Here is a 24,902-nt window from a genome sequence, read left to right as displayed (position 1 = left end):
CTGGGAAACATTTTCATGCATACTTTTGCACATCCAAACACACACATTGTCATGCATTTCCTTCCCTATAGATGATACTCTGCTGTCTCCACGGCTGTTTGCTTCATTAATTAGTCTATTACTCTACACACTAGTCTCATTGATATATTGTACAAAAGGGGGCCCGAACTAATATCATTACATGATGTTTAAAGTTAAACAAGATAAATGCAATAAAACATATGAAAGTATTACTTTGGGTCTCCAGTGTCTAAATATTGAACTGATTTCCAAAATGTAGACTTCATATATATATATATATATATATATACACACCTAAATACAGTGGCAGAAAAGTAAACAAAAGACAGAATTATTTCTTATTAGAAATGTCTAAAACTATTATTTAAATAGTGTTACAGCACTGTGATCGACATTTACTATAGGTGCCCCCAGAACACCCAGTACATGGTTCCTCAATTAGTAGTTACTGTTTCTGAAAACAATGCTTGGCTCAGGTAGAAAAGCAAGGACAGCCAGTCATGACTCAAGTTGAAAAGATCTCACTTCTTGGATTGCAAATCTTTCTGGTAAGGAAGGTTCATAAAGGATGAAAATGTTTTTGTGATGTCATATGGCACGCCAAGGGAGCACAATTTTGATTAATTTAAATACCATCACCCACCTGCTTAAGAAGAAAATCGAATGAAGAGATATGGGAAGTCTTATTTCAATATGATTTCTTAGGTCTGTTTCTTCAACAATTGATAGGAATTTTCGATAATCAGTATGGGCTACCTAGAAACTGCCCAAAACCAATTTTCCTCTGTGAGTCTCCTCATCTGTGAGGGGAGGCACAGGGTATAATCTGTACAAAGGAATTTGGTTGCATGGATCATTTCATTGTCAGTATTCTCTTTTCTCTCCTGAGTATAACCTCTCCTTTTCTTCAAATGACGTCTGTGTCTCTAGTTCTGTTACTTAGAGGCAGGTGTAATTTTAATCCTATGTTTATTAAGAAATAAAAAAAAAACCTCCAAATAATTAGTTAACTACTATACACTTTTTATATCATCATCAATGATGTGTACATACAGAAAGCAGGAAAAGAATATGCTATTTTAAAATTTTAAAGTATTAAAAATATAATTTTATACCAATACTTACAGCATCAGTATATTTAGGGGAATCCAGAAATGACTGCATAAAATTTGCCTGCTACACAAGTTTCATATTAACTAAGATTCTACCTACTGAAGCACATTAGTTTCATGTTAGGCTTGTATTTATTTAAAAAGAAAATAAAAAGATAAACACAATTTTATCAAATATGCAAGTAATTTCTTACATTATTATAATCATAGAATAACCTTTATGAATTCCAACCCTTGGCCAGTCATAAGCAGTGTCTACTTACCACAAGCATTGTCTCCATTCTCCTTCTTAAAGGAGAACTGCCCTGTATGGGTCAGGGATAACCCTTGAACAAAGAACTTTTGAAAACACTTGGCGGATTTAAAATATTTGTCTACGGATAGCTCTATCATTTTAAATAATGCAGAAGGATTTATAAAATGTTTGCAAAAGAAAATAAGCTGTGCTTTCCAGAGCTGAGTGAAGCTCAGAATTGTACTTGAAGTCTTTGAGATATGCCAGGATAACTGTAGATTGCTTTCTCATCTTTAGATGTCACACACAATACCTTTGAAGACGATACCATTGATAATTTTAAAATATTAGTTTAGAAACACAAACTAACAACTTCATGTACATCAACAAGAACACAGAAACTATTTTTATAACTTATAAAATCAGACCACTAAGAGATTCATTTGCCTTAACAATATGCCACTGAGTCTAAAAGATGGAAATTTCCACTATGGCTGTGTTGTGAAGTAGTTAGAATTTTAGATTTTCTATACAATTTATGGTACATAAATTGTATGGTACATCTACATAGCACAATTTCTAACAAAATTTAACCCTTTTTACTGCCATATAAAGAATACAAATAATAACATCATGATAACATAAATAAATGAATAAAAACTAGTAGTATTGAAGAAATTGTCAGAGTGAGTTATTTTCTTGATTTTATATTGAATGCTACAAATATGCAATGATACTTCAAAAAGTTCATGGAAAATTGAATTAAAGATAAGTTTATATACTGCAACACATTTGTGAAATCCATGCAGTGTTTTTTTGTATGACACAATTTGATTACTTCCTCTCTGCTGAACAAATACCCATTTATAAGAGATAATTAGAGATAGATTAACTGATGGATTGGTAGAAAAATATATGAAAGAGAAAAAAGCAAAAAAGAAAAGAAAGGAAGAGAGGAAGGAAGGAAGGAAAGAAGGGAGAGAGCAAAGAAAGGAAGGGAGGGAGGGAGGAAGGGACAGAGGAAGGCAAAGAACAGAGATTATCAAGGCTGTGCCATACAGGAAAGCCATCACTCAGTATTGAGTCCCTGAGTCTAATCAGAGTTCATTATAAGTGACACTGGGTGAAATTTTTAGCCTTCTTTTGGCTTTCTAACTCTAGACTGAGATAATTGTATGCCCTCTTTCCTTCTACCTACACTGTTAGAATTTATCAAATCACAGAGACTGGAGTGATAGAATCACCCTTACAAAATCCTTTACAGTTTATTCCACTGTGTCTGTTTGCTTATCTAATTATGTGCTGTGAAGTTTTACCAACTTAGAGTTTAAAAGACAACTTATATCATTTATAGATCACCATAAATAGAGGAAGACATGTTTTGCAAGCTACCTTCATGCTATCTAATGAATTCTTAGGTTAGCGTCTAAGTTTGTGTAGTTATTATAAAGGTTTACATTTATATTAGAGTATAATTATTTAGCAGTGAAAATAGTTTTGAATATTTCAAAACAATCTTTAAAGTGCTTTTAAATTTTTCTGCAGTTATTTTTCAAGTTATTTGGATAATTTCTAATGCCTGTATCGTCTATATTCACAACTTTCACAAGTTTAACAATAATAGTTTTCAGATGGAAGCAAAAATAGTCATATACTTTTTAATATTGTTGCTGAGAGATAACAAGACAACAAATCCTCATTCTCTATCATCTGTTCTCTTCTTCCTTACATTGTGGGGAAAAGTAATGATGAAGTCCTCCCTTCTCTGGGCTTCTACAGTACTGTAGGAAAAGTAGCATTTCACTGATAGTTTTCCACAATAGGGAAATATTGTCTGGCCCAGAAAAAAGCAAGTCTGGTTCTTCATTGTATTATGTTTGACATTATGTCTTGAACTCTAAGGAAGGAGTAATTAATACCTATAATTGTTAGCTAATATTCTTGGGCCATCAAATGCCGCTCATTACCTTGCTTAACCAGCCTAGAAACAGGGAGTCTGTTGTGAGTGGTTCAGGAGTTCTTAACTAAATGCTACAAAATAATTTGTCAGTTCTGGATAATTAGGTGGATGTTATAATTTAATTGCTTTTATTTACTCCTTTCTTTCTGCTTCTCTTTTTTTTCCTTCTTTCTTTGTATCTTTCCTCTAGTCCAAAGTCCTTTTTTTCTCTTTACTGCTTTTTTCATTTATTAGCCAACATCTTCAGACCATGCACCTCTTACTTTTCTTCTTTACTACTACCCTCCAATTTCCTCATATAAAATATAAGACGTATATATATATATATATATATGATATACATATCTTATATATACATCTTATAATTTATATATATATATCTAATATAAAATATATCATTACAACACTAAATATGACCCTGGATTGTCATAGTTCATATCTGGAAGACGTTAGAAATCTAGAATCCCAAGAATGGACACTTGGCATAGCAAGTAAGACACCACTTGGGATGCCAGCCTCCATATGGGTGTGCATGGGTTCGAGTCCTCGCTGAAGTCCTGATTCTAGCTTCCTGGTAATGCATACTGTGGTTCAAGTGATTGGGACCCTGCCACCCATGGGGGAGATCCAGATTGAATTCCCATCTCCTACATTCATCCTGGCCCTGTCCTGGCTGCTTCAGACATTTTTGGAGTAAACAAGCAGATGGGAGAGTTTGGGAGTCTCTCTCTGTCTCTCTGTCTCTGTCTCTCTCTCTCTCTTTCTCCTTTCTTTTCAAATATACAACTACGTAAAATTAACAAGCAATACCTTGCATCAGGTCTACTGAATTAGACTGTGAATTTGAGCACAGTACCCCTGTGATTTTTTTTAAAGATTTATTCATTTATCTGAATTTCAGAGTTAGAGAGGGACACGCATGCAAACACACACACAAACACACACACATAGAATGAGAGAGAGAGAAAGAAAGAGAGAGTTCTTCCATTTGCTGCTTCACTCCCCACTCCCCAGATGGCCACAATGGCCAGGGCTGGGCCAGTCTGAAGCCAGGATCCAGGAGCTTCATCCGTGTCTCCCATGTGCGTTGCAGGGCCCGAACACTTGGGCCGTCTTCTGTTGTTTCTCCCGGGCCATTATCAGGGAGCTGGATCTTAAGTGGAGCAGCGGGGAAGCAAACCGTTGCCCACATGTGATGCCAGAGATGCAGGCAGTGGCTTTACCTGCTGCTCCACAACCCTGGCGTTCACTGTGATTCTTTTGTGCAAAAATTGTGGAGGTGTTCCTGCCTAGACAATGTGTTCAGGCAAGCGGGAGCTCTCCAACAATATGAATTATTTAGCTTGTGTCTTTAGATGGTTACATTGAGGTGTATAGCATTTATTTATTGACTAAGCTACTTAGATAATTAATGTAGAATTTTTAAAAAAAAACTGGTTCACATTCACATACTTATTATTTTAGAATTAATCAATATTGAATTCCAAAATTAATAAACCAAAGGGGTCACATATAAAGAAAATTATTTAAACTCTTAGAAGATACCACAGAAGTGTGAGGAGTAGAATGATGAAATATCCTGGAGACTGGAAATTAAAAAATGTGAGTTTCTAACAATTAGTAGTGTTATCTTACCCACTAAGGTTGATGATACCTATCCTTCCCAGAGTATTTTTCTAACTTAACAGATGGTAATTTATAATCAATAGATATATAATCAATAAAATCGTATCTGTAAAGTTAAATTTACAATGACTGATACTGGAGTACATCTTGCTCACATTAATTGCTCTAGGTAAACATTATGTTTAGCACAGTATTTCCTAAGATCCATGGGTAAAAGGGACTAAAGATGCAAATTCTCATTGTCTAGTGTAAATAAAAAGACAAACTTTTCCCAAGTTTATCAAATATGTATAATATGAACACAGATTAACTGTATCTGACACTATATTAGTCAATGTGATATGCAAACATATAAAAACACTGTTCAAACACAAGTATCTCCGAAGTCTGAGCTGTTGAAATTAGATATAAATGTAGTGAAGATACATATGTCCTTGGCAAACCAAAGTAATATGATAAAGATATATTACTTTATGATGACGATTCTTCCTAAGAGAAGGGATGATATATTTCAAAAAAGAAAAAGATGGAAGAATTGACTTCCCTTGACCGGTACAATTTGTTTTTTATAACTCAACAATTTGGGGTCTCCATTTGCAGATAATTTATGACAAACTTTACATCAGATCATACTTTTTTTTTAAAAGATTTTTTTTTCATTTACTTGAGAGGCAGAGTTACAGACAGAGAGACAAAGAGAAGGAGGGGTCCTGCATCCCCTGATTTCACTCCCAAATGTTCTCAATAGCTGGAGCTGGACTGATCTGAAGCCAAGGGACAGGAATTTCATTTTGGTCTCCCACATGGGTACAGGGGCTCAAGCACCTAGGCCATCTTCCACTGCTTTCCTAGGCCATCAGCAGGTAGCTGGATTGGAAGTGGAGCAGCTGGGACTTGAACTGGTGCCCACATGGGATGCTGCCACTGCAGGCAGATGCTGAACCAGCAGGCCACAGTAAAAGATACACTGGACTTAGATGGTGAAGGGCCATGATGTAGGACGGTGTATGTTATGCTGTATTTGTCCAAATGGGGCCTTTAGACATGGCTGATGTGCTGGTTTATTTGTTTATTCTTCTATGGATTTTGTGGTAGTTCTTGTTATAAACAAAAGAGGAAAACACTAAGAGATATAAAAACATGAGCCTATTTGCAAATGGAAGACTATGAGAATGACTAAATACAAGATACAAAAGAGCAGAAGCTCTCAATAAGGAAGATAATTATACAGGCAACAGTGATGACATTCGAGCCATAGAAGAGAGTGGAATTATATGATTCATCTTTTTTTATTTTCTTTTTCCTTTATTTATTTATTTTGAAAGATTTTTTCATTTATTTGAAAGTAAATTACAGAGAAAGAGGGAGAGACAAAGAAAGAGAGAGATCTTCCATCTGCTGGTTCACTCCCCAGGTGGCTACAATGACCAGGGTTGAGCCAGGCCAAAGTCAGGAGCCAGGAGCCTCATCCAGGTCTCCTAAGTGGACAGTAGAGGCTCCAACATATCAGCCATCATCTGCTGCTCTTCCCAGGCCATCTGCAAGGAGCTGGACTGGCAGTGGAGCAGCTGGGATGTGTACCAGCACCTGTATCCAATGCCAGAGTCAGAGGTGGAGGCCTAACCCACTTTACCACAAGGCCGGCCCCAATATGAATCATCTTAATGAAAAATACTATAGAGATCATTGTGCCCTGACATGAAATGAGCTTTATAATGCACATGGCCAATCAAGTTTCTCCACAGGTTTTCAAAATGTGGCATTGGTTATTGGTTTATAGTATTTATTATTTTTCAACGATCGAATCTTCTATAAATGGAAATAAGTCCAAAGAATGAACTCTGAGTGGAATAACTTTTCAGTACCTATTGTTTCAAGTTATACATGTTACAACTCCAACCTTTCTTGTAATGTTCTTTCATTACTTCATTTGCTAATTTACAAGAAAATGGGGAAAAATTTAAAAAGAGCAAGTCTCTACCTTTTAGGTTGTCACAGACTGGTGAAGTAGCTAAACCGAAGGGCTAGCAATGTTTTATTTTGAGGTACTCAGACCTAAACACTGGTGATGTGGCAGAGACATAATTAAGCTGGACAGTTAAGAATGATTTCCTGAGAGAGCAAGCACTTGAGTTGTGAGGACTGAGAACATAAATATAAAAATGAGAGTAAAGAAAGTTCGATCTGGAGCAGTAATGTGCAAAGGGACCCGGACAAGGGACTAAGTGATTTCTCTAGATTCATGGGAATGAGCAATTAGTTTCCACATACTGGGACAGAAGCGGGCTTAGGTCAGTGGAAACAATTAAGGCTGGAGAGAGAGAAGCCAAGAGACAGGTAATCCAAGGTATTCCGGGGTCCATTGTGCCTAACCAAGAAGGTTGAACCTAATTTTCCAAGTAGTCTGGGGAATAGTTAAGTAGAGGAATGACATGATCAAATTAGCATTTCAAGATTTTGAGGTAACACGTGAATGGGATAGGGGTGTAAAAAGGTCAAATATCCTTTATCCGAAGTGCTTGATGCCAGAAATATTTTTGATTCTGAATGATTTTGTATCTTAGAAAATGTTCATGTAAATAATGAAATATCTTGGGAATGTGGCACAAGTCTAAACATGAAATGTACACATAATTGGAGATAATCTTATATAATGTTTTAAAGGTTTTTGAGTTTTGAATTCAGATCACAACATGAGATCAGGTGTGAGGTACTTCCACTTGTGGAATCATGTTACGGCTCTAAATGTTTCACATCTTGGAGCATTTCAGTTTTAGATTGTGGCATTGGAGATACTTGATCTGTAATATTGAAAACAGTCTGAGTGTGGAGATAGTGAGCAGTAAGATAACATAGTGACAGCTAGGGTGGCAGTGGAAAGCAAGTGAACATCTAGAAGATAGCAATGATATGAATTTTATAATAAATGGAAAGTGCAAATGGTAGTTAATGTGAATATGCCACTTTCTAACATGTGTATTGTAGGAGGACAGAAAATGAATCTGGAGGAATACAAACTGATTCTCATCAGTTTCTATTAGGTTAACTGAATACATTTTTCTACAGAAAAATGTTTAATTGTCATGAGCAAGTTGTTGAAGCAACAAGACAGCATCCCTGTCTTCCACTCAAAATCCAGTATTTTCTTTGAGTTTTTCAGCTGGAAATAACATTGTTCCACATTTGGGAGGGTTTTGGGTGTACTCATGTATTTACTCTGAAAAATGAAGATCTGCTTAGTCTGAAAAATGAAAATTTCACAACTATGGTACACTTCAAATGTTGACAGCTTCATGAAACACGGAAGTGCGAATGCTGTCTGATGTTGAAAAAGGTATAAGACATTCTTCCCAGTATATGTTAGGAAAACACTTTAAAACAATTAGAGAAAGTCACAATAAGAAACCCACCAAGCTCAACTTTATCATGTTAATCTCCAATATGGTCTATGGGCCATAATGTGGAAATCCTTTATTTCACTTATTGTGCATCCAAAAATATGGCAAAATATTCTGAAGACAGATGAACTCTTCTGTCAAAGAAGGTAACAACTGAATCAGCTGACATAAACATTTAAATAAGGTTTTCAAGCCCTACTTCCCTCATTTAATATACATGCAATATGAAGTGATTTAATAGCTTCTTTAAGCCCCAGTTTCTTCACATGAAATATGAGGAAAATAATCCTTATCTTCTATTTTATTTGTTTATAGAAACAGAATGAGAATTTTATGTATAAAAGTGTTTATTACATTCACAGCACAAATTAGTTATTTAATGAATATAAATCTCCCTTGTGATGATTCAGGATGAATTTATTTGTGGTATATTCATGCTGTGACTTTTATGCAGTGAAAATGTAAATATTTACAATGAAATGGCCACTGTTGCTATGCCGGATGTACTCTCCCATGAAGTGTAGTTGAAATAATAGTCACTTGAGAATTAAGAAACCTGGATCCTACTACTGGCATTGCAGTTAAATATAGTGTGACTTTGAACGAATAATACAAGCCAGTTTGGGTTTCAGCTTCCTGATCCCCATCTGCCAAATGAGGCAGTTGAACCAGAGGACCTTGTAAATTCCTTCCTGGCTTTGAAGCACTGTGACTCTATTTTCTTAAGATTCAGTAGATGCCTTTGGAATTGTTCCTGTCAGCTTCCATTGTTGTTTGAATTTTTCTCCTTCTGGTTGCCATATTTTATGAATAAATTTCCTCTTCATGAGTAAACCCATGGAAATAATATTTTTACAGCCGCGAACCTGGCTTTTTGTTTCCTTTTGTCCACTGTTGCTTTTCCTTCTGATGAATGTAAACAACTGTTAGCACTTAAAAGCAGGATAGGAATATTGCTGCTTTGCCAAAGAAAAACAAAACCCGAATTAATGATTCACGCAATGATCGTAAATGGATTGAAAAGTCACAGGATGTACAAAGATAAAATGAAAACCCAGTAAATACAAGTACTTTTAAAAGAAAGAGAAGTTGTTTTGTATGATCATCATTTAGTATAGTTTTAGAGAAAAGACCCTGACATTTTTCTGGGAGACAGGACATTGTATTTCTCAAATCTACTTCACTGGCAGCCACCCAAATCCTTGCAACTACAGAGCACAATCTTTAAGAATTTTTGGATGTATAGCATTACGGGAAACTTTAAGAAATGTATATTAACAGTCAGTATGATATCAGATGCTAACAGTAATTTTATTATGTTGTAGAGGGAGACTCACAAGTGCTTTTTTATGTTTGAGAGTTAACCTGCCTTCTTTGATTTGGTAGAGTGTTTTTCAGTGTTACTGTGTGAATGTGCACTTGTGTGTGTATGTTGTTCCCCATCAGGTGACTACTGATACCATTTTTAAATTGGGAATAAAAAATTTAATTTAAACAGTTATTTAAAAAATCTAGAGTATACAAAGGAAGAGTGTTGCTATTCTTAGAATTGGGAGAATTAGGCTTGCATTCCAGCTCTGACATTACCAACTATGGTATATACTGATTTCAGTGTCCCTCAGAATCCATGATTAGCAGCTTGATCTCAGGATGGCATGGTTGGCAGGTGGCAAATCCAAAGTGGAACAGCCAGGACTCAAACCAGCGCCCATATGGAATGCCAGCACTGCAGACGGCGGCTTTACCAGCTACGCCACAGTGCCGGCCCCAAATTTCATTTCTAAAACAGATAACTAAGGGAGTGGAGTGGCCTTTTTTGTAAGAAACTGGTTAGAACAATTTCTTTCACTGTGTTTTAATAAAGATGCATAGTAAGAGAAACATGTTATGCCATGATCAGTAATTCTTCTACCTATTGCCTCCTGTGTTGTTACTACATACACATGCACACACATGGAAGCCTGTCCCATATATTCACAATCTTAGGAACAAGGAACACTGTCCTTGTCTGTTAGAATTCACACTCTGTTTTTTTCATCCTTTCAATTTTGCTGGTAAATAACCTTCAAAATTAATCGTGGTCCACTAATTATTGTGGCTAATTGAAAAGTAATTGAGAATTTGGTGAAATAATAATTCAGAGACATATTGATAGGGGCCTCAGATCAGAAAATATCAGTGAGAATAGGGAAGTGGGGATATATTTGGGAGAGTTTTTTTTTTAGAGTAATTTTCAAGGCTTAGTCATGAGTCTGATATGGAGGATAAGAAAGTTAGGGCATCAAGGCCTTTGAGCCAAGTCAGTGTGTGACTCTATTAAAACAGAACTTGAGAACTGTCCATTTAGAATAAATATGATGCAATGAATATGATGTTGCCATGACCTAGTTTGTGATATCAGAAATCCAAAGCATTTATTTTTATAGACTCATATGATAGTTTTCTGAGTGGCTGATTGGTATCAGAATGCTTAAATCTTGTAGGCATAATACCAACTGTCTTATAGGACTCAGTATTTAATAAATCATATGTGCTAAGTTAGAAAGCATTTTTAAACCTTGGATTGCATTTCAAAAAAAAGAGAAAAGGTATATTTTTATGAATGACAGAACAAATAGTTTTTTAAATTTTCTTGAATAAGAAAATGAAATGTCAAGGTAATGTTGCCGTGAGAAGTTTGATGGTCTGATCATTAAAAGTCAGAGAACAGAAACACATCTTTTCTAGAATCCCTGCAGTGACCCCATTGTACATAGTTTATTAACACCATGAATTGCAAAGGGAAAAATTATGATTTTTCTGCCTTAGTTTTCCAGCATGGGCTATTAAAGCATCAACCGCAATATATCATGAAAGCTCTTTGCTTCTTTATAATGCACAACATGATTTTTAGGGATATAAATACATGCTGAATCAGTTTTTCCTTCTGTAATGCAGTTGTAACTGCTGAGCAACCGCAGGGCAATAGCGTCATTTTATTCCATGAGGAGCATGACAAGAGTGCACCGTAATCCATCTGAGAATTCTGTGGCTTCTCACTTCTTCGTCTCAAACGTCTCAATCATACATTTTTACCCAAGATAATAAATAGGGAATTTCTCAACAACTGCTGGAATTTTCGCTTCCGCCCCGTTAGAAAAATAAAAATAATCCCTCCTTTTAATTACAGAGGAAAGCTTTAGAGGGTGTACTTGATTTTAATTCTATATGCTATTTTGAGAAACATGATAATGATTCAAATGAATATTATTCTTAGGATTCATTTTTCTGAAAAAAGAAAAACACATGGCAGTTCTTAATGGTCTGTGAGAAATGGTGAAATTAACAGGTTATTTTTAAATCACTTTGATAATTCATGTAGCATGTCAACAAATTTATAACTGTTCATCAAATTTATGAAATCCAGCACATGTGAATAATGGTATGTGATATATTTTTTGTATCTATTTACTGATTTATCCAGCCTGAGTGTTGAAAATGTTTGATGGTAGAATCAGGACTTGAACTGCTTGATTTTGAATCCCTTTTGTAACAAATAGAAACTAAATGACCTTGGGCCATTCACCCATCCTCTGTGTATGCGCCTGTGCTTACTTATCCACAAAGTACATATAATGAATCATAGTCCTTACTCACTGTGTTGATATGATGGTTAGATTATGATATTTATACAGGGTGTGTGTGTGTGTGTGTGAGAGAGAGAGAGAGAGAGAGAGAGAGAGAGGAGGGAGAAGAGAACACTCAGCTTTTGACATCCATGGGAGTTCCAGGACCCCTCTACTTGCAGATGGTGTAGTATTTGCATATAACCTGTGCTCCCTGTCCCACATACTTTAAAATACCCCTAGTGTACTTATAATATTGATACAATTTAAATGCTGTGAAAGGAATTGTTACGCAGCCGGCGCCGCGGCTCACTTGGCTAATCCTCCACCTGTGGTGCAGGTACCCCGGGTTCTAGCCCCGGTTGGGGCGCCAGATTCTGTCCCGGTTGCTCCTGTTCCAGTCCAGCTCTCTGCTGTGGCCCAGGAAGGCAATGGAGGATGTCCCAAGTCCCTGGGCCCTGCACCTGCATGGGAGACCAGGAGGAATCACCTGGCTCCTGGCTTCGGATGGGCATAGCTCCAGCTGTAGAAGCCATTTGGGGGCTGAACCAATGGAAGGAAGACCTTTCTTTCTGTCTCTCTCTCTCTCTCACTGTCTAACTCTGCCTGTCAAAAAAAAAAAAAAAAAAAAAAGAGTTGTTACGCTAGATTGTTGATGGAATTGTGGCAAGAAAATAGTCCAGATACAATACAGATGCAGTTTTTTCTTCAAATGTTTTCTACCTTTGATTGGTTGAATCCATAGATTGATCTTTCTCTCTCAAATAATATGTGTGTATGTGTGTTTAAATATATGTATGTACATACATATACAAGTGTGTATATATGTATGTATATGCTATATACTTAAAATTTATAAAAGTGGCTGACATTTTAAAAGTCCATTATAATTACTAGAAAATAAGAACAAAGCTATCCCTTTTGTAATATTTTGTTGAGGAAAACCTATTGTACATTCGTTTAGTTTACTTGCCTCAATACTTTTCATATACCCTTTGAAAGAAAGTTAAATAGGTAGCTGATCAAACCATAATATGGTTAACATTAATTAGTTCCATTAATTTTTGTGGCTTTTATTTATCTAATTCCTAGAAAATGTTCACCTTTAAACTGGAAGGCACTGGAGACATTAAAGAAAATTTAAATATGGTCTAAGTAACTTGTAAACTCACATCACCATGCAATCAACATATAGTGTGATACATTAAGTTAAGGCAAGCAGACATTGTGTTAGCATTATCTTAAGGAAAATGAGAAGGTATCTAATAAAACCAAAGTTAGATTGATATAATGCGGGATTTAGTACTTCGATCCTGTCTAAGGATGCTCAAGCTTAAAGGAACAAACTTGTGCTTTCTAAAGGAGACTGGGTATCTTGGAGTACCAGATTTTAAATTGCATTCATTCAAAGCCTGGTGAACCAGGGCTCTCATCAGTAGCAAATGTGGATGATTGCTTAGAGGAATATAAGATTAGAGATTGCAAAACCATTTAAATTATAATTATGGCAAAAATCTAGGCAAGATATAATTAAATTTGGACAGTAGCAATGAGAGTAAGAAGGATCATATTTGGGTGGTAAAAGGGTGTGAGGCAGAATTGTATGACCAAAATGATACAGAGAGTATCAGAGAGGGAGAGATGTTAAAAGTCTCTCAGAGTTTCTGTTTTGGAGACACAATGTTTGAAAATAAAAAGAAACAAGAAGTTTACGGAAGAGAAAAGAGAACCTACACTTTCTGCTGACATGGGGACAATGACCAAGAAATTCGGAAACTCACTGGGGCTCAGATAAGAAGGCAGAGTTGAAGTTGAGAAGCTGCTGTATCCATACTAACAGGAGGTATGGGAGAACTTGAGCTCCCCAAGAGGCAAGGTGTGGATAGGGGAGAAGATGGTTGCTACCAAGACTCTTAAAATTGTTAGCAATTACAAATTTTTCATGATGAGTGATTAGTTGAGCACCTGTTACCTTTTTGAAACCATTGAGTATCTACTGACTGTTTTTGTTATCTTAGGAGATCCCATAAACACCTAGAAAGGGGCTCTATTGTCTACTGCAAAAGCAAAATTGGAGCAATTATTCTCATTCTTCTCTTCCTGGTAGCAAGAGAATGGGATTCTGGCCCCAAGTTAGCCTAAATAGATGTTTCTCATCATGGCCTTACATAGAAAGTGGCACAATCAAGGAGATTGGGGTTAATGAGAGAATAGCAATGCCCTGATAGTGAGGAATATCTTAGGAATCAATGGCAGTTTAACAGGCTGTTTGGAGTTGTTATCTTTTTAGTGAATCACCCTTCTAAGTTGCACAATCACCCTAAGTTTCAGTGGATTTCTGACTTTAGGGTACAAACAGCCAGATGAGGTAATGGTAGAAACAGAATAAACACACATCACTGAAATTTAAGAAGAGAGTTCAAATGCCATGTAAAATCAGATTAAATAAGGATGATTTTAGTAATTGGTTGCTTAATGGAATAAAACTCTGATAATATAATATGTAACTATTATAAAATTCGCTGACATTGCTGCTTAATGATTTCAGCAAATGAAGGACATTTATTCACCCCAAATAATCACTGAACAGCTACTATAAGACTGCCAGGCAATAGGAATACTGTAGTGAACCAGAGAAATCAGCTCCCTGCATGAGGAGGACCTATATTCTATTATTGTTTCAGATTTTGCTACTGCTGTTTGTGACTGTATTGCCAAATACCCGGTAGCAAACAGTTAAAATGAGACCTGCTATACCTGCTATCTGGTTCATGCAGCCATTTTTTATAATCCCTGGCTCTTAGAACTTATTTTCATAAGATTCATTTATTTATTTGAAAGGCAGTTACAGAGAGAGAATGAGAATCTTCCATCAGCTTATTCACTGCCCCAAATGGTCATAATGACCAGGGCTGGACCAGGCAGAAGCCAGGAGTCTGGGACTTCATCCACGTCTAACATATGGGTGCACAGGCCCCAAAATTGGGCCATCTCCTACTGCTCTCCCAGCGACAATAGCAAGGAGCTGGATCAGAAGTCGAGCATCCAGGACTTGAACTAAAGTCCATATGGGATGCTGGTGTTGCCGGCAGAGTCTTAAACCACTGTGCCATAATATCAGACCCATAGATCTTATTTCTTTAAATTTAACTGACACATAAAATTGTTCACGTTTAACAGATATCATGTGATGTTTCAATATACTATATAATGCATACATTATACAATGTCTGATCTGGATAAACATATCTATCTCTTCACACATTTAACATTTTTGAAAAAGATTTATTTATTTAGTTGAAAGGCAGAGTTATATATAGAGAGAAGGATAGAGAGAGAGAGAGAGAGAGAGAGAGGTTTTTTGATCTGCTAGTTCACTCCCCAAATGGCCACAACGGCCAGGGATTGGCCAGGGCTGGGCCGTGCCAAAGCCAAGAGCCAAGAACTTCTGGGACTCCCACATGAGTGGCAGGAGCCTAAGGACTTTCCCACTCACCTTAGCAGGGATCTGGGTTAGAAGTGGCATATCTGATATTCTAGTTGGTGCCCAAATGGGATGCTAGCACTGCAGGCAGTGATTTTACCCACTATGCCACAATGCTGGTCCCTTAACATTCCTTCATGGTGAAACCATTCAAAATCCTTTCTTCATCTTAGAGAAATGAACAGTACATTAGCCTTAACACATTTTTAACAGAGAAAATTCTATAGAAATAATTGTCTGTGTGCTGTCTTATTTTTCTCCCACTGACTACTGTTCTTCCGTTCTCTTCATGATTCTCTTTCTCTTATGATTAGTCGCACCACTTAAAATAAAATAGCTCCAGGGAGAAAGCTGATAAAGACTAAGGCTGAGCTTTTTGATTATCACTACCCTTCCTGTTTTCCCTTTTAGAAAGAGTGGTCTTGGAATAGCAAGAATTCAAGATCTCACTTTAATCGATTTCTTTATATCTGAGGAGATGTTATATTTAAATTCAGTCCACTCACTATTTCTTCAGGGTATACATTTTTCCATGAAGTTTTTGAAAGACGTGCAGATTTCAAAAAATTTTGCACCAAAATGAGCTTAACGCTTCAAATCTGATTTTTCACAAATATTTGAAATACCCTAGTATTTGCTTTGAAGGTTTGTCAGGAGCACACACATATCTGGGAGTGACCCTCCTCATGCTGAGATGATCATTCCCCCCAACTTCCAAGACCCCCAGGAGGACGGGTGAGAAAAGATGCCCCTCAGCCTAAGCCTCCCAGACTTTCAGACCAGGTGGGGGAACCAATGACATGACAGCAGTCACAGCCTTATCAACTTCCCATGCAACTGAACTCGTGACCAGTTTCTCTCTATTTTTCAACATGATTCTTCCTTTCCATTCTCAGGAATTCAGTGAGAAGCAATGTCTAGCAGCATGGGCTTAAACTCTCCCTCCAGTACACATGTGCTGTGTAATCTTGGACAATTCACATGCAACTCATTTCCCTCACAGTTGATAATAATGTCTGTGCCATGACCTTATTGTGAGAATTATACATAGTGTTACATGTCAAGTAAACAGAGTGGCCCAGGCCACATAATAAGGGCTCAATAAAACTTCATTTTTCTTCTTGTAGTCATAATAAACAATTTCATAACCTTCTGTATCAGTTATTATATTATGAAGTTCTCACTAGATGATCTGTTTCCTGTATAACTAGGTCATATGAGGTTACCTCAGAAAGCTTGTGAAAAGAATATAATTAAAAGATAAGTTTATTTTGATGCAATAATATTTTAAAATCTGTGCATATTTTTTTCTTAATATGTGTGTAACATGACATTTTTGAAAGCCTTTTATTTTTTTCTTTATAAATAAAATTTACTTTGTGAACTTGCAAATTATCCACTCTGCCTGTGGAGTTAAATCCGTCTTGTGCAATAATCATGATATTTGCAATTGGCACCCACTAGTCACTCAAGCCACAGTATCTAGGAAGTAAAAACTGTATTCCAGACAAAATGGCTAGACTAGATGTGTTATAAATAAAATTTGGGCTTTCTCACCTGTAGTTCAGACAACTCTTTCTATTGAAAGTGCTGTTTAATTTGCCTGCATCCATTTTAAAAATTTGCAATCATAGTTGATTGTAAAATGAAAGAGCAACATTTCCATCAGTGTTAGCTTCATTCACAGAAAGAAAATTGAATCTCAGAAATATTTTTATTTATCAGTAACACCTCAATGAAGAAAAAGAAAAAAAATAAAATAAGGAGAAAGAATTAGAGTCTCAGAGAACTTAAGCTAATTGCCTGTGATCACACAGATTAGGATGGAAACTCCAGCACCAACCTGGCTATGCTAAAGAGATAAGTGGGGACAGAAATGGAGCTAAATTCCATTGTTCCTTAAAATTTAAATCAAAGTTAGATGCATACTTGATGTACAATTAACATTTTTACTTGATTTAAATTCAATATGTTCAGTCACTGACATACTTCTTCCTTCCTCTTTTCTTCCCTAAAATCTAAGTCATTTCATAATATCTGTGCAATGATAGCAAAATTCGACAAATAATTCCATTTTTGTTTTGAATAGAGTATAAGATTGGCATAGCATACTGTATTTCTTAATATTCAGCTCTTTCCTTTTCTACAATGAGTTTGATTATTTTTCATTCTGTGATTTTCCTAGAAATTATATGACACTCTTCTTCCCACCCTTGCTAGTAATGTAAACAAATCTGGGTTTGCGAAAAATTTCCACTTCTGTTTCATCATTATTTTCATGATATGTGTCATTTGTATTTACTTCTGTCATGTTGAGGATTTTACAAGTTGTTCTTTTAGCAGCAAATATAAATGGGATGTGCATGTATTTGTGTGTGCAATTTTTTATATACATCCACTGTACTGAAAATGCAACTTTTCAGCATGGTTTTTCATCTTTATTTTTAATAATTTACTACATAATGGCAAAGCATGGAAATCAACTTCCAAACTATATTTTTCATTTAATAGAACCTCTTCAATTAGTTATCTAATACTTTTGATAACATTTTCAGAATATTTCTTTTCAATGGATATTAGATATAGATATTAGGTTTATATTTTAGATATTTAAAACCATGTTGTTTAATAAATTCCAGGATGGAGGAATAACCTGGCTGAGTGGTCATGTATAATGTATGTGCAATAATATGCTAGTCTGAGACTAAATTCTAAGGATAAGTGATGAAGCAATCATTAGTCTGCAGGAAGAGTGGTGTGCAGGATGACTATATAGACACTTCTCTAATTCTGAAAGAAATTTTATGCATAAAGAGTGTCAGCTAAACCTCGGGTCCTAGATTCATTCTAAACCAGCTCATTTGCTTATTTTATAAACTGTGTGCCCTTTGGCATTTTACTCAATCACTTTGATGTTACTTCCTCTTCTACAAGTAGAGATAATACTACTCCCTACTTAGCCAAAAATGGTTGATTTCAAGTCTATTTGGCTCCCATTACCTTATTCTCAAGAAAGTGGGAAAAACTAACAGGATTCATATTCCAGTTTCCCTGACAGGTTTAAGAGGCTGATCACAAAGAGGTGAGCCTAAACTCATGTAAAAAAAAAAAAAAAAAAAAAAAAAAAGTGACAAAAACTTCACTCTCTTGGCTTTCCAAGCTGGGAAGGACAGGGGCAGAGAGAACCCACAAACTTCCTCTAGGGGCAGCAAAAACAAGGGTCCTTCACATCAATGAATCCTGGCTGCCTTGGTAATGATGGTCATGGCTGAGGGATTTCAGGGCTAGTACTGGGAAAGAAAGGCACAGTTGGATTGACCAAAGGAGAAAGAAAAGTTGAAAACTATGTGTCTGGATTATGTCTGAATATTAATCAAATGTAAGGTGGGGCAAAAAAAGAAATTAGTCAGTAATTCACTGAGGATTGTTTCCTTCTCATGTAATCTATGTTATAATAACCTCCAATTATCAGAACACACTCTATTTTACCTCATTTGCTACCTCCAATAACTACTTCTGTAGCCAGCACAAATGTATAATATATCATGGAATGAGTTTAAATATGACTGAATTAATAAACATTATCTTATTTATATTATAATGATTCTGTTAAGATTCTAAGTGGAGTGCGAGATTCTGTCCCGGTTGCCCCTCTTCCAGGCCAGCTCTCTGCTGTGGCCCGGGAGTGCAGTGGAGGATGGCCCAAGTGCTAGGGTCCTGCACCCCATGGGAGACCAGGATAAGCACCTGGCTCCTGCCATCGGATCAGTGAGGTGCGCCGGCTGTGCCGGCCATTGGAGGGTGAACCAACGGCAAAGGAAGACCTTTCTCTCTGTCTCTCTCTCTCTCACTGTCCACTCTGCCTGTAAAATAAATAAATAAATAAATAAATAAAAGATTCTATCTAAGGCAGATGTTATAATAAAATCACAAAAATAAGAGCTAGAGAAAGTGTTCTGAGTATATAGTATATAGTGTTTTTAGAATGAACTCTAAATGTCAGTTCAGCAAATGAAAGGAAGACTTCCTAGTTGCTTACACTGCTGAGCTATAATTTAGGGAAAATGAAGAGAATTTTGGAAAAAAAAAGAAAACCAAAAGATTTCTCTCTGGGGAATTCTGTGATCGTGAGTTGTTTGTTACATGAAATAAGCGTTACTTCCCTTATGAATTTTTAAATAAGAACTTCTATAGCCTTGGAATAAGTGAACATGCTTTCATTTCTGAGTATAAGAAATGTAAAAAGCCATCACATGTAATATGAGATCTTAAGAAAACGTAGATATATAGCATGTAGGAGGAGCTAGCTGAATTCCTGCAAGTGTTTAATCAGTAATGGAGAATCTGAACAAGTACACTGAGAACCAAATAATTTACAGTAAATAGGGAGTTTGGCTAACATGTCTGATCCTGTGTATCTGTTTTCATGTTTTTGATACACCATAAATATTTAGAGGGCAAGTATTTCATTCAGTGGCTAAGAAGCCATTTGAGACACCTACATCCCATATGTCAGAGTGCCTAGACTCAAATCTTGGTTATGGTCCCTACTCCAGCTTCTTTCTAATACGCAAGCTGAGTGACAATAGGTAACATTTCAAAGAGTTCAGTCTCTGCACCCATGTAGGAGACCTAAATGGAGTTCCCAGCTCCTGGTATCAGTCTGGCATAGGCCTGGTTATTCTAGGCATTTGAGGATCAAATAAGTGGATGGAAGATCTCTTCCACTGTCTGCCTCTGTGTGTGTGTGTGTGTGCGTGTGTGTGCATGTATGTCTCTCCCTTTCAAATAAATGAATGAATAATCAAAAACCATTTGAACAAACAAGAAATTTAATTTGGCCACAGAGAGTTTAAGTCTATTAAATGTTCATGTTCACTCAGCAGTTTTGACTCACAAATATCCATCATTTAAGAAATGGCCACTCTTATATTTTATGTGATTAAGAATAACATGAGTAATCATGTAACCCTTCATAAAGGCTTGAGACACATTCTGGCTACTTTTGAATATTATAACCCTTAAGAAGATTTTCAAAAAGAGAGATGAAAATAGTGTGATTGCAAATACATTCATAATCTTGCTCAGTCAGCAGAATCGCTGCTGGTAATACTTTGAAGTTCCCAAGCCCACTAAATTGCTGGAGCACAGCACAGCTGGTTGGTTATTTTGGCTTCTTAATGCAGCTGATTATATCATTAAATATCTGACTCAACAACACAGTAATTTACTGGCCACATGTAGACATGGTATAACTCTTTCTTTCCAATGGAGTATACATATACCCTCCCAGGAAAATGACGAAACTGCACTCTTAGATCCTGCATACGTTATATTTTATGAAGTGTCTTTCTGTCTTGTTATTTTCAGTAGCCCATCATTTGCCATCCTTTGCAAAGGTCCCTTCTATCTATCTTAGATCTTAATTCTGTATATCCTTAGATCTTCCAAACTCTGCATGTGGACTCACTACTCTTTGTTTACAGCATGCTCACTTAGCATCCATTCATTGCATCAGATATCTAGGTTTGTCTTCTAAATCAACACCAATCTCCCAAAATATTGTTAGCTTGTTTTTCCTGCTTCCAAATTGGAATGTACCTGTCTTTCTAGCCTCAGCTTTAATGAATGGATATCTTACAACCTCTTAATAAGATATGTAGAAAGTCATGTTTCAGAATCACATTTATTCAATTATAACAGTGACTTGGGCCATCTTCCACTGCATTCCCAGACTATAGCAGATAATGGATTGGAAGTGGAGCTGCCAGGACTCAAACTGGCACCCATATGGAATGCCAGCACTGCAGGTGGCAGCTTTAACTGCTACACCACAGCACGGGCCCCTGGTTTTATTCTTAATCACCTTACCATAATGGAAAAGAATAAAATCTAACTTCAATTAGTGGCACATCACTGGTAGCTTATTGGTGGAAATAATAACATACTCTATCATAAAATATAGTGAAATAATTCAATATACATAAATTGAAAATATAATAATTTTAATCTATAATTTCTAAGTAATATCATGTGTCAATATTTGTGATTTTTTCTGTCCAGTAGCTCATCCTATAGAATTTGCTTAACTATGTGCAAAGAAAGATTGTTGTTGTAGTTAAATGCTATCAGAGAGCTAATAAACAATAAGATTAGTAAGTAGGAATAAAAAAACAATGAACAACCCAGTATTTCTAATAGGAAAATTTATCTTTACTTTTTAATTAAAACTTAAATTTAACTTGTTTAAGAATTAATGTAGTAAAAAGCATAAAGAAAGGAAATGTTAGAAACTTTTATAAGGCAACTACAGTGCAATAATGTGGGAACAAAAAATCTTTATTTTTTTTTCTTCTCTTGGAAATCTGGAAGAAAAGGGGAAAAGTTCTGTGTGTATTTATGTTATTCTCATGAATGTGTAGATGAAATTTTTTCCAGTTAACAATTGTTTATTAAAATGCTTGCTTATTAAAAACAGTCTTGGAAGGTGAGCATTGTGGTGCAGCAGGTTAAGTCAAGACCTGGGATGCCCAAGTTCCATCTCAGAGTGTCTGGTTTGATTCTCTTCTCCACTTCCAATTCAGTTTCCTGCTAATGCATTCTGGGAGGCAGTAGTTGAAGGCTCACGTACTGGGGTCCCCACCACCCAAGTGGGAGATCTGACTGGAATCCCTGGCTTTATACTGGCCCAGATCTGGCTGTTGTAGGCAGTTAGGGAGTCAAATAGCAGATGGAAGATTTTTTACTCCCTCTCACTCTCTCGTTCTTCTCTTGCTCTGCCTTTCAAACTAATAACAATAAGCAAATATTTTTAAAAGTACAACTTTTCATTTTTCAACTAAATTGCTTGTTTTAAAACATAAAATAAATGTGCTTTTTAAGCAAAATAAAGCAAAGCAATTTTTAAGCCAACTATCCAAAAATTTATGTGACAGAATCAAAGAAGCATCACAGATTGGTTAAAGAGAAATTCAAGGTCCAAAGCTTTCTTAAAATACAAAAATGGAATCAGGGCACATGAATAAAATCAGATGCAGGCTCTTCTCAAGGTCTAGTGGCTCAAGGGGAGAGAACAGGCCACAGAATTCTGTCCTTTCCCTACAGACTTTCCTTGGTGATGCATATACTCTAGCATTTTAGCGTTTACCTAGCAAATACTACAGCATTTTAGCGTTAGGTATTTTGGGATATTTTGGTTCTGCAAAGAGCCTAAAGGACTTTCTGCATTACTTAAAATCTCCAAATGCATAATAAATGTTATCTCTTTCTTACTTTTTTTATTATTAAGATCTTTCTAAGGCAACTTCGAATTAATTCAAGGAAAATACTATACGAAATTGTACTTTCCTTCTTGTGTTAGATAACAGATAAGTCAACTTCATGGACTTATGTTATTGAAATGTTTGACAAATGGTGCAGATCTGTGTGTTACTTACTCATACAGCTACACATGGTTTATATTGCTTGGCTTCAGCATCTGGGTGAAGTTACTATGATGAATTCATTTGTTCATATTATTATTCACATTATTAAGTCATATCATGGTTTTGCAAATATCAAAGCAAAGTGTATCCTTAGACAAAAATTGAACTAAAGTTAAGTGGCAACTGGAATCCTATGCTGCAAGTGTACAATCTAATCTAAAGCAATATTATTGGCTGTGTGGTGACCTATTGGAAAATGTACTTTTACCAAGATTATCTTTCTTTTTCAACTGCTGGAAAAAAAATGTAGTAAAACATAGCAGTTCCTCATTCTTCTTTTCATGCATACCATTTTATGAGTGAATGTTTCATATTTATTTTTCATTTGTCCATTAATTTTTTCCTCTTCAGGTGTAATCTAGCTCCTGTGGTGGAGTTTGCTGCAGATGTGGGAACTAAATCAGATTTTATTACCATGAATCCATCAGTTGTACAAAGAGCATTTGGAGGCTTTCGGAATGAGAGTGACAGAGAAAAATTTGTGCATAGACTTTCCATGCTGAATGACAGTGTCCTTTGGATTCCTGCTTTCATGGTCAAAGGAGGAGAGAAGCACGTGGAGTGGGTTAATGCATTAATCCTTAAGAATAAACTGAAAGTGCGGACTGCCTATCCATCATTGAGACTTATTCATGCTGTCAGAGGGTAAGTGACTGGAAAAGACCAGTCTGTCTTTGGCACAATAGAATAAATAACTAAACATTTTCCTTAGCCTGGAAGGAGCCTCCATTAAAATCTCCAAATGGTTACATGCTTCCATTATTTTGTTATTGCTACTCCATTCACAAGGTTGGGTTTTGTTTATGTACCATATTATTTTAACTCATGCTCTCCACAGGAAAAAGCAAGTTGTTGAACTTAGCAATTACTTGCATCTGATCATGAAAAAAAACTACTGATTTTTATAATATTCTGTGCTAAAGAAAATTAGAATTCATAGTAAAATTGATGAGTTTTGGTTAAGAAAACTCCAACAGAAGTGCTAAATGGCTAGTGGGCAATATTGTGGAAGCATAAATGTTAGATGTATTTAAGGAGCAATTAAGTCCCATCTGTAGCTAAGAAACTTACAAGTAAGAGAGAGGGCTGGCTGAGATAATATGCCTTAATGCTACCTCCCTCAAAGTCACAGATGCTGTTTTTATGAATTAACATTTCTCTTTTATTACTACAAGCTCAGGGGGAAAAATGTTAAGAAGTAAACTCTCAAAAGTGGCAAATGACCAAATGGCAACATTCAGTCATGTACAAAAGAAGATGTGTAGATTAGTTAACCAACAGATAAGCAGTTATGTGTGTATATTGAATGCAGACTGAGTGACAAATACTGTAGTATGAAAACGAGGAAGAGTTCACTGCTGCTACCTTTAGGCTACGTGTAAGCTCTGTAGTGGAGACAGAGGCATACACAATTCGCTAGTGGCATACAAGAGCATATTGTCAGGAGTATATAATTTGTCCCTCAGACTCACAAATAGGGCAAATGGATTTAACATTTAAACTGGATTTTAGAGGCAGCACAGCAATTACCAAGAAAGAAAAGAAAGAGGAGAGAGAGAAATGAAAGGTTGGGTGGAGGAAGGGAACCCAATACAAGGAAATGTTATTGTATCACTACAGGGAGTTCAGGCAGGAAATGTTTAAGGAAACAGTAAATGTAAGGGATAATGGAGTCCATGTGGAGCTTTGGAATTAAGTTGAAAATGTACTTTGAGATATGGTAGAGAAGGGAAATGACTTTATCTTGTATGAAGCATAATCAGATGTCCAGATTTTGAAGGGTGAATCTTGTGATGGAAGACTTTTTTGACCGACAAAGTGGTAGAAGCACAGAGGTCAATTCATATTTTGATTAATTTACCCAGAAGATGATAAAGATGTAGGACAGAAGCAGTGGACTTAGTGAAGAAGGGCAAGTTCAGGACACACATTAAATATATTGGGTACAAGTTCTAAAAGGAAAAGGTTTCAAGTCCA

At 36.1% G+C, this 24,902-nt stretch overlaps 1 protein-coding gene across 2 annotated transcripts in view; it reads left to right on the top strand.

Moving 5' to 3' along the window:
* The window catches only part of ST8SIA4 (ST8 alpha-N-acetyl-neuraminide alpha-2,8-sialyltransferase 4), a 101,085-nt gene that overhangs the window by 23,843 nt on the left and 52,340 nt on the right, over positions 1-24,902 (top strand). For both annotated transcript variants that reach the window (XM_002713936.5, XM_070056885.1), the window contains exon 4: positions 23,277-23,570. In XM_002713936.5, coding sequence (XP_002713982.3) covers positions 23,277-23,570 — 294 coding nt within the window. The remainder of the gene's footprint in view (positions 1-23,276; positions 23,571-24,902) is intronic.

This window comes from Oryctolagus cuniculus, chromosome 14 (genome assembly GCF_964237555.1).
Source record: "Oryctolagus cuniculus chromosome 14, mOryCun1.1, whole genome shotgun sequence".
Lineage (NCBI taxonomy): Eukaryota > Metazoa > Chordata > Mammalia > Lagomorpha > Leporidae > Oryctolagus > Oryctolagus cuniculus.
This window is presented reverse-complemented; position numbering and strand designations above follow the sequence as displayed.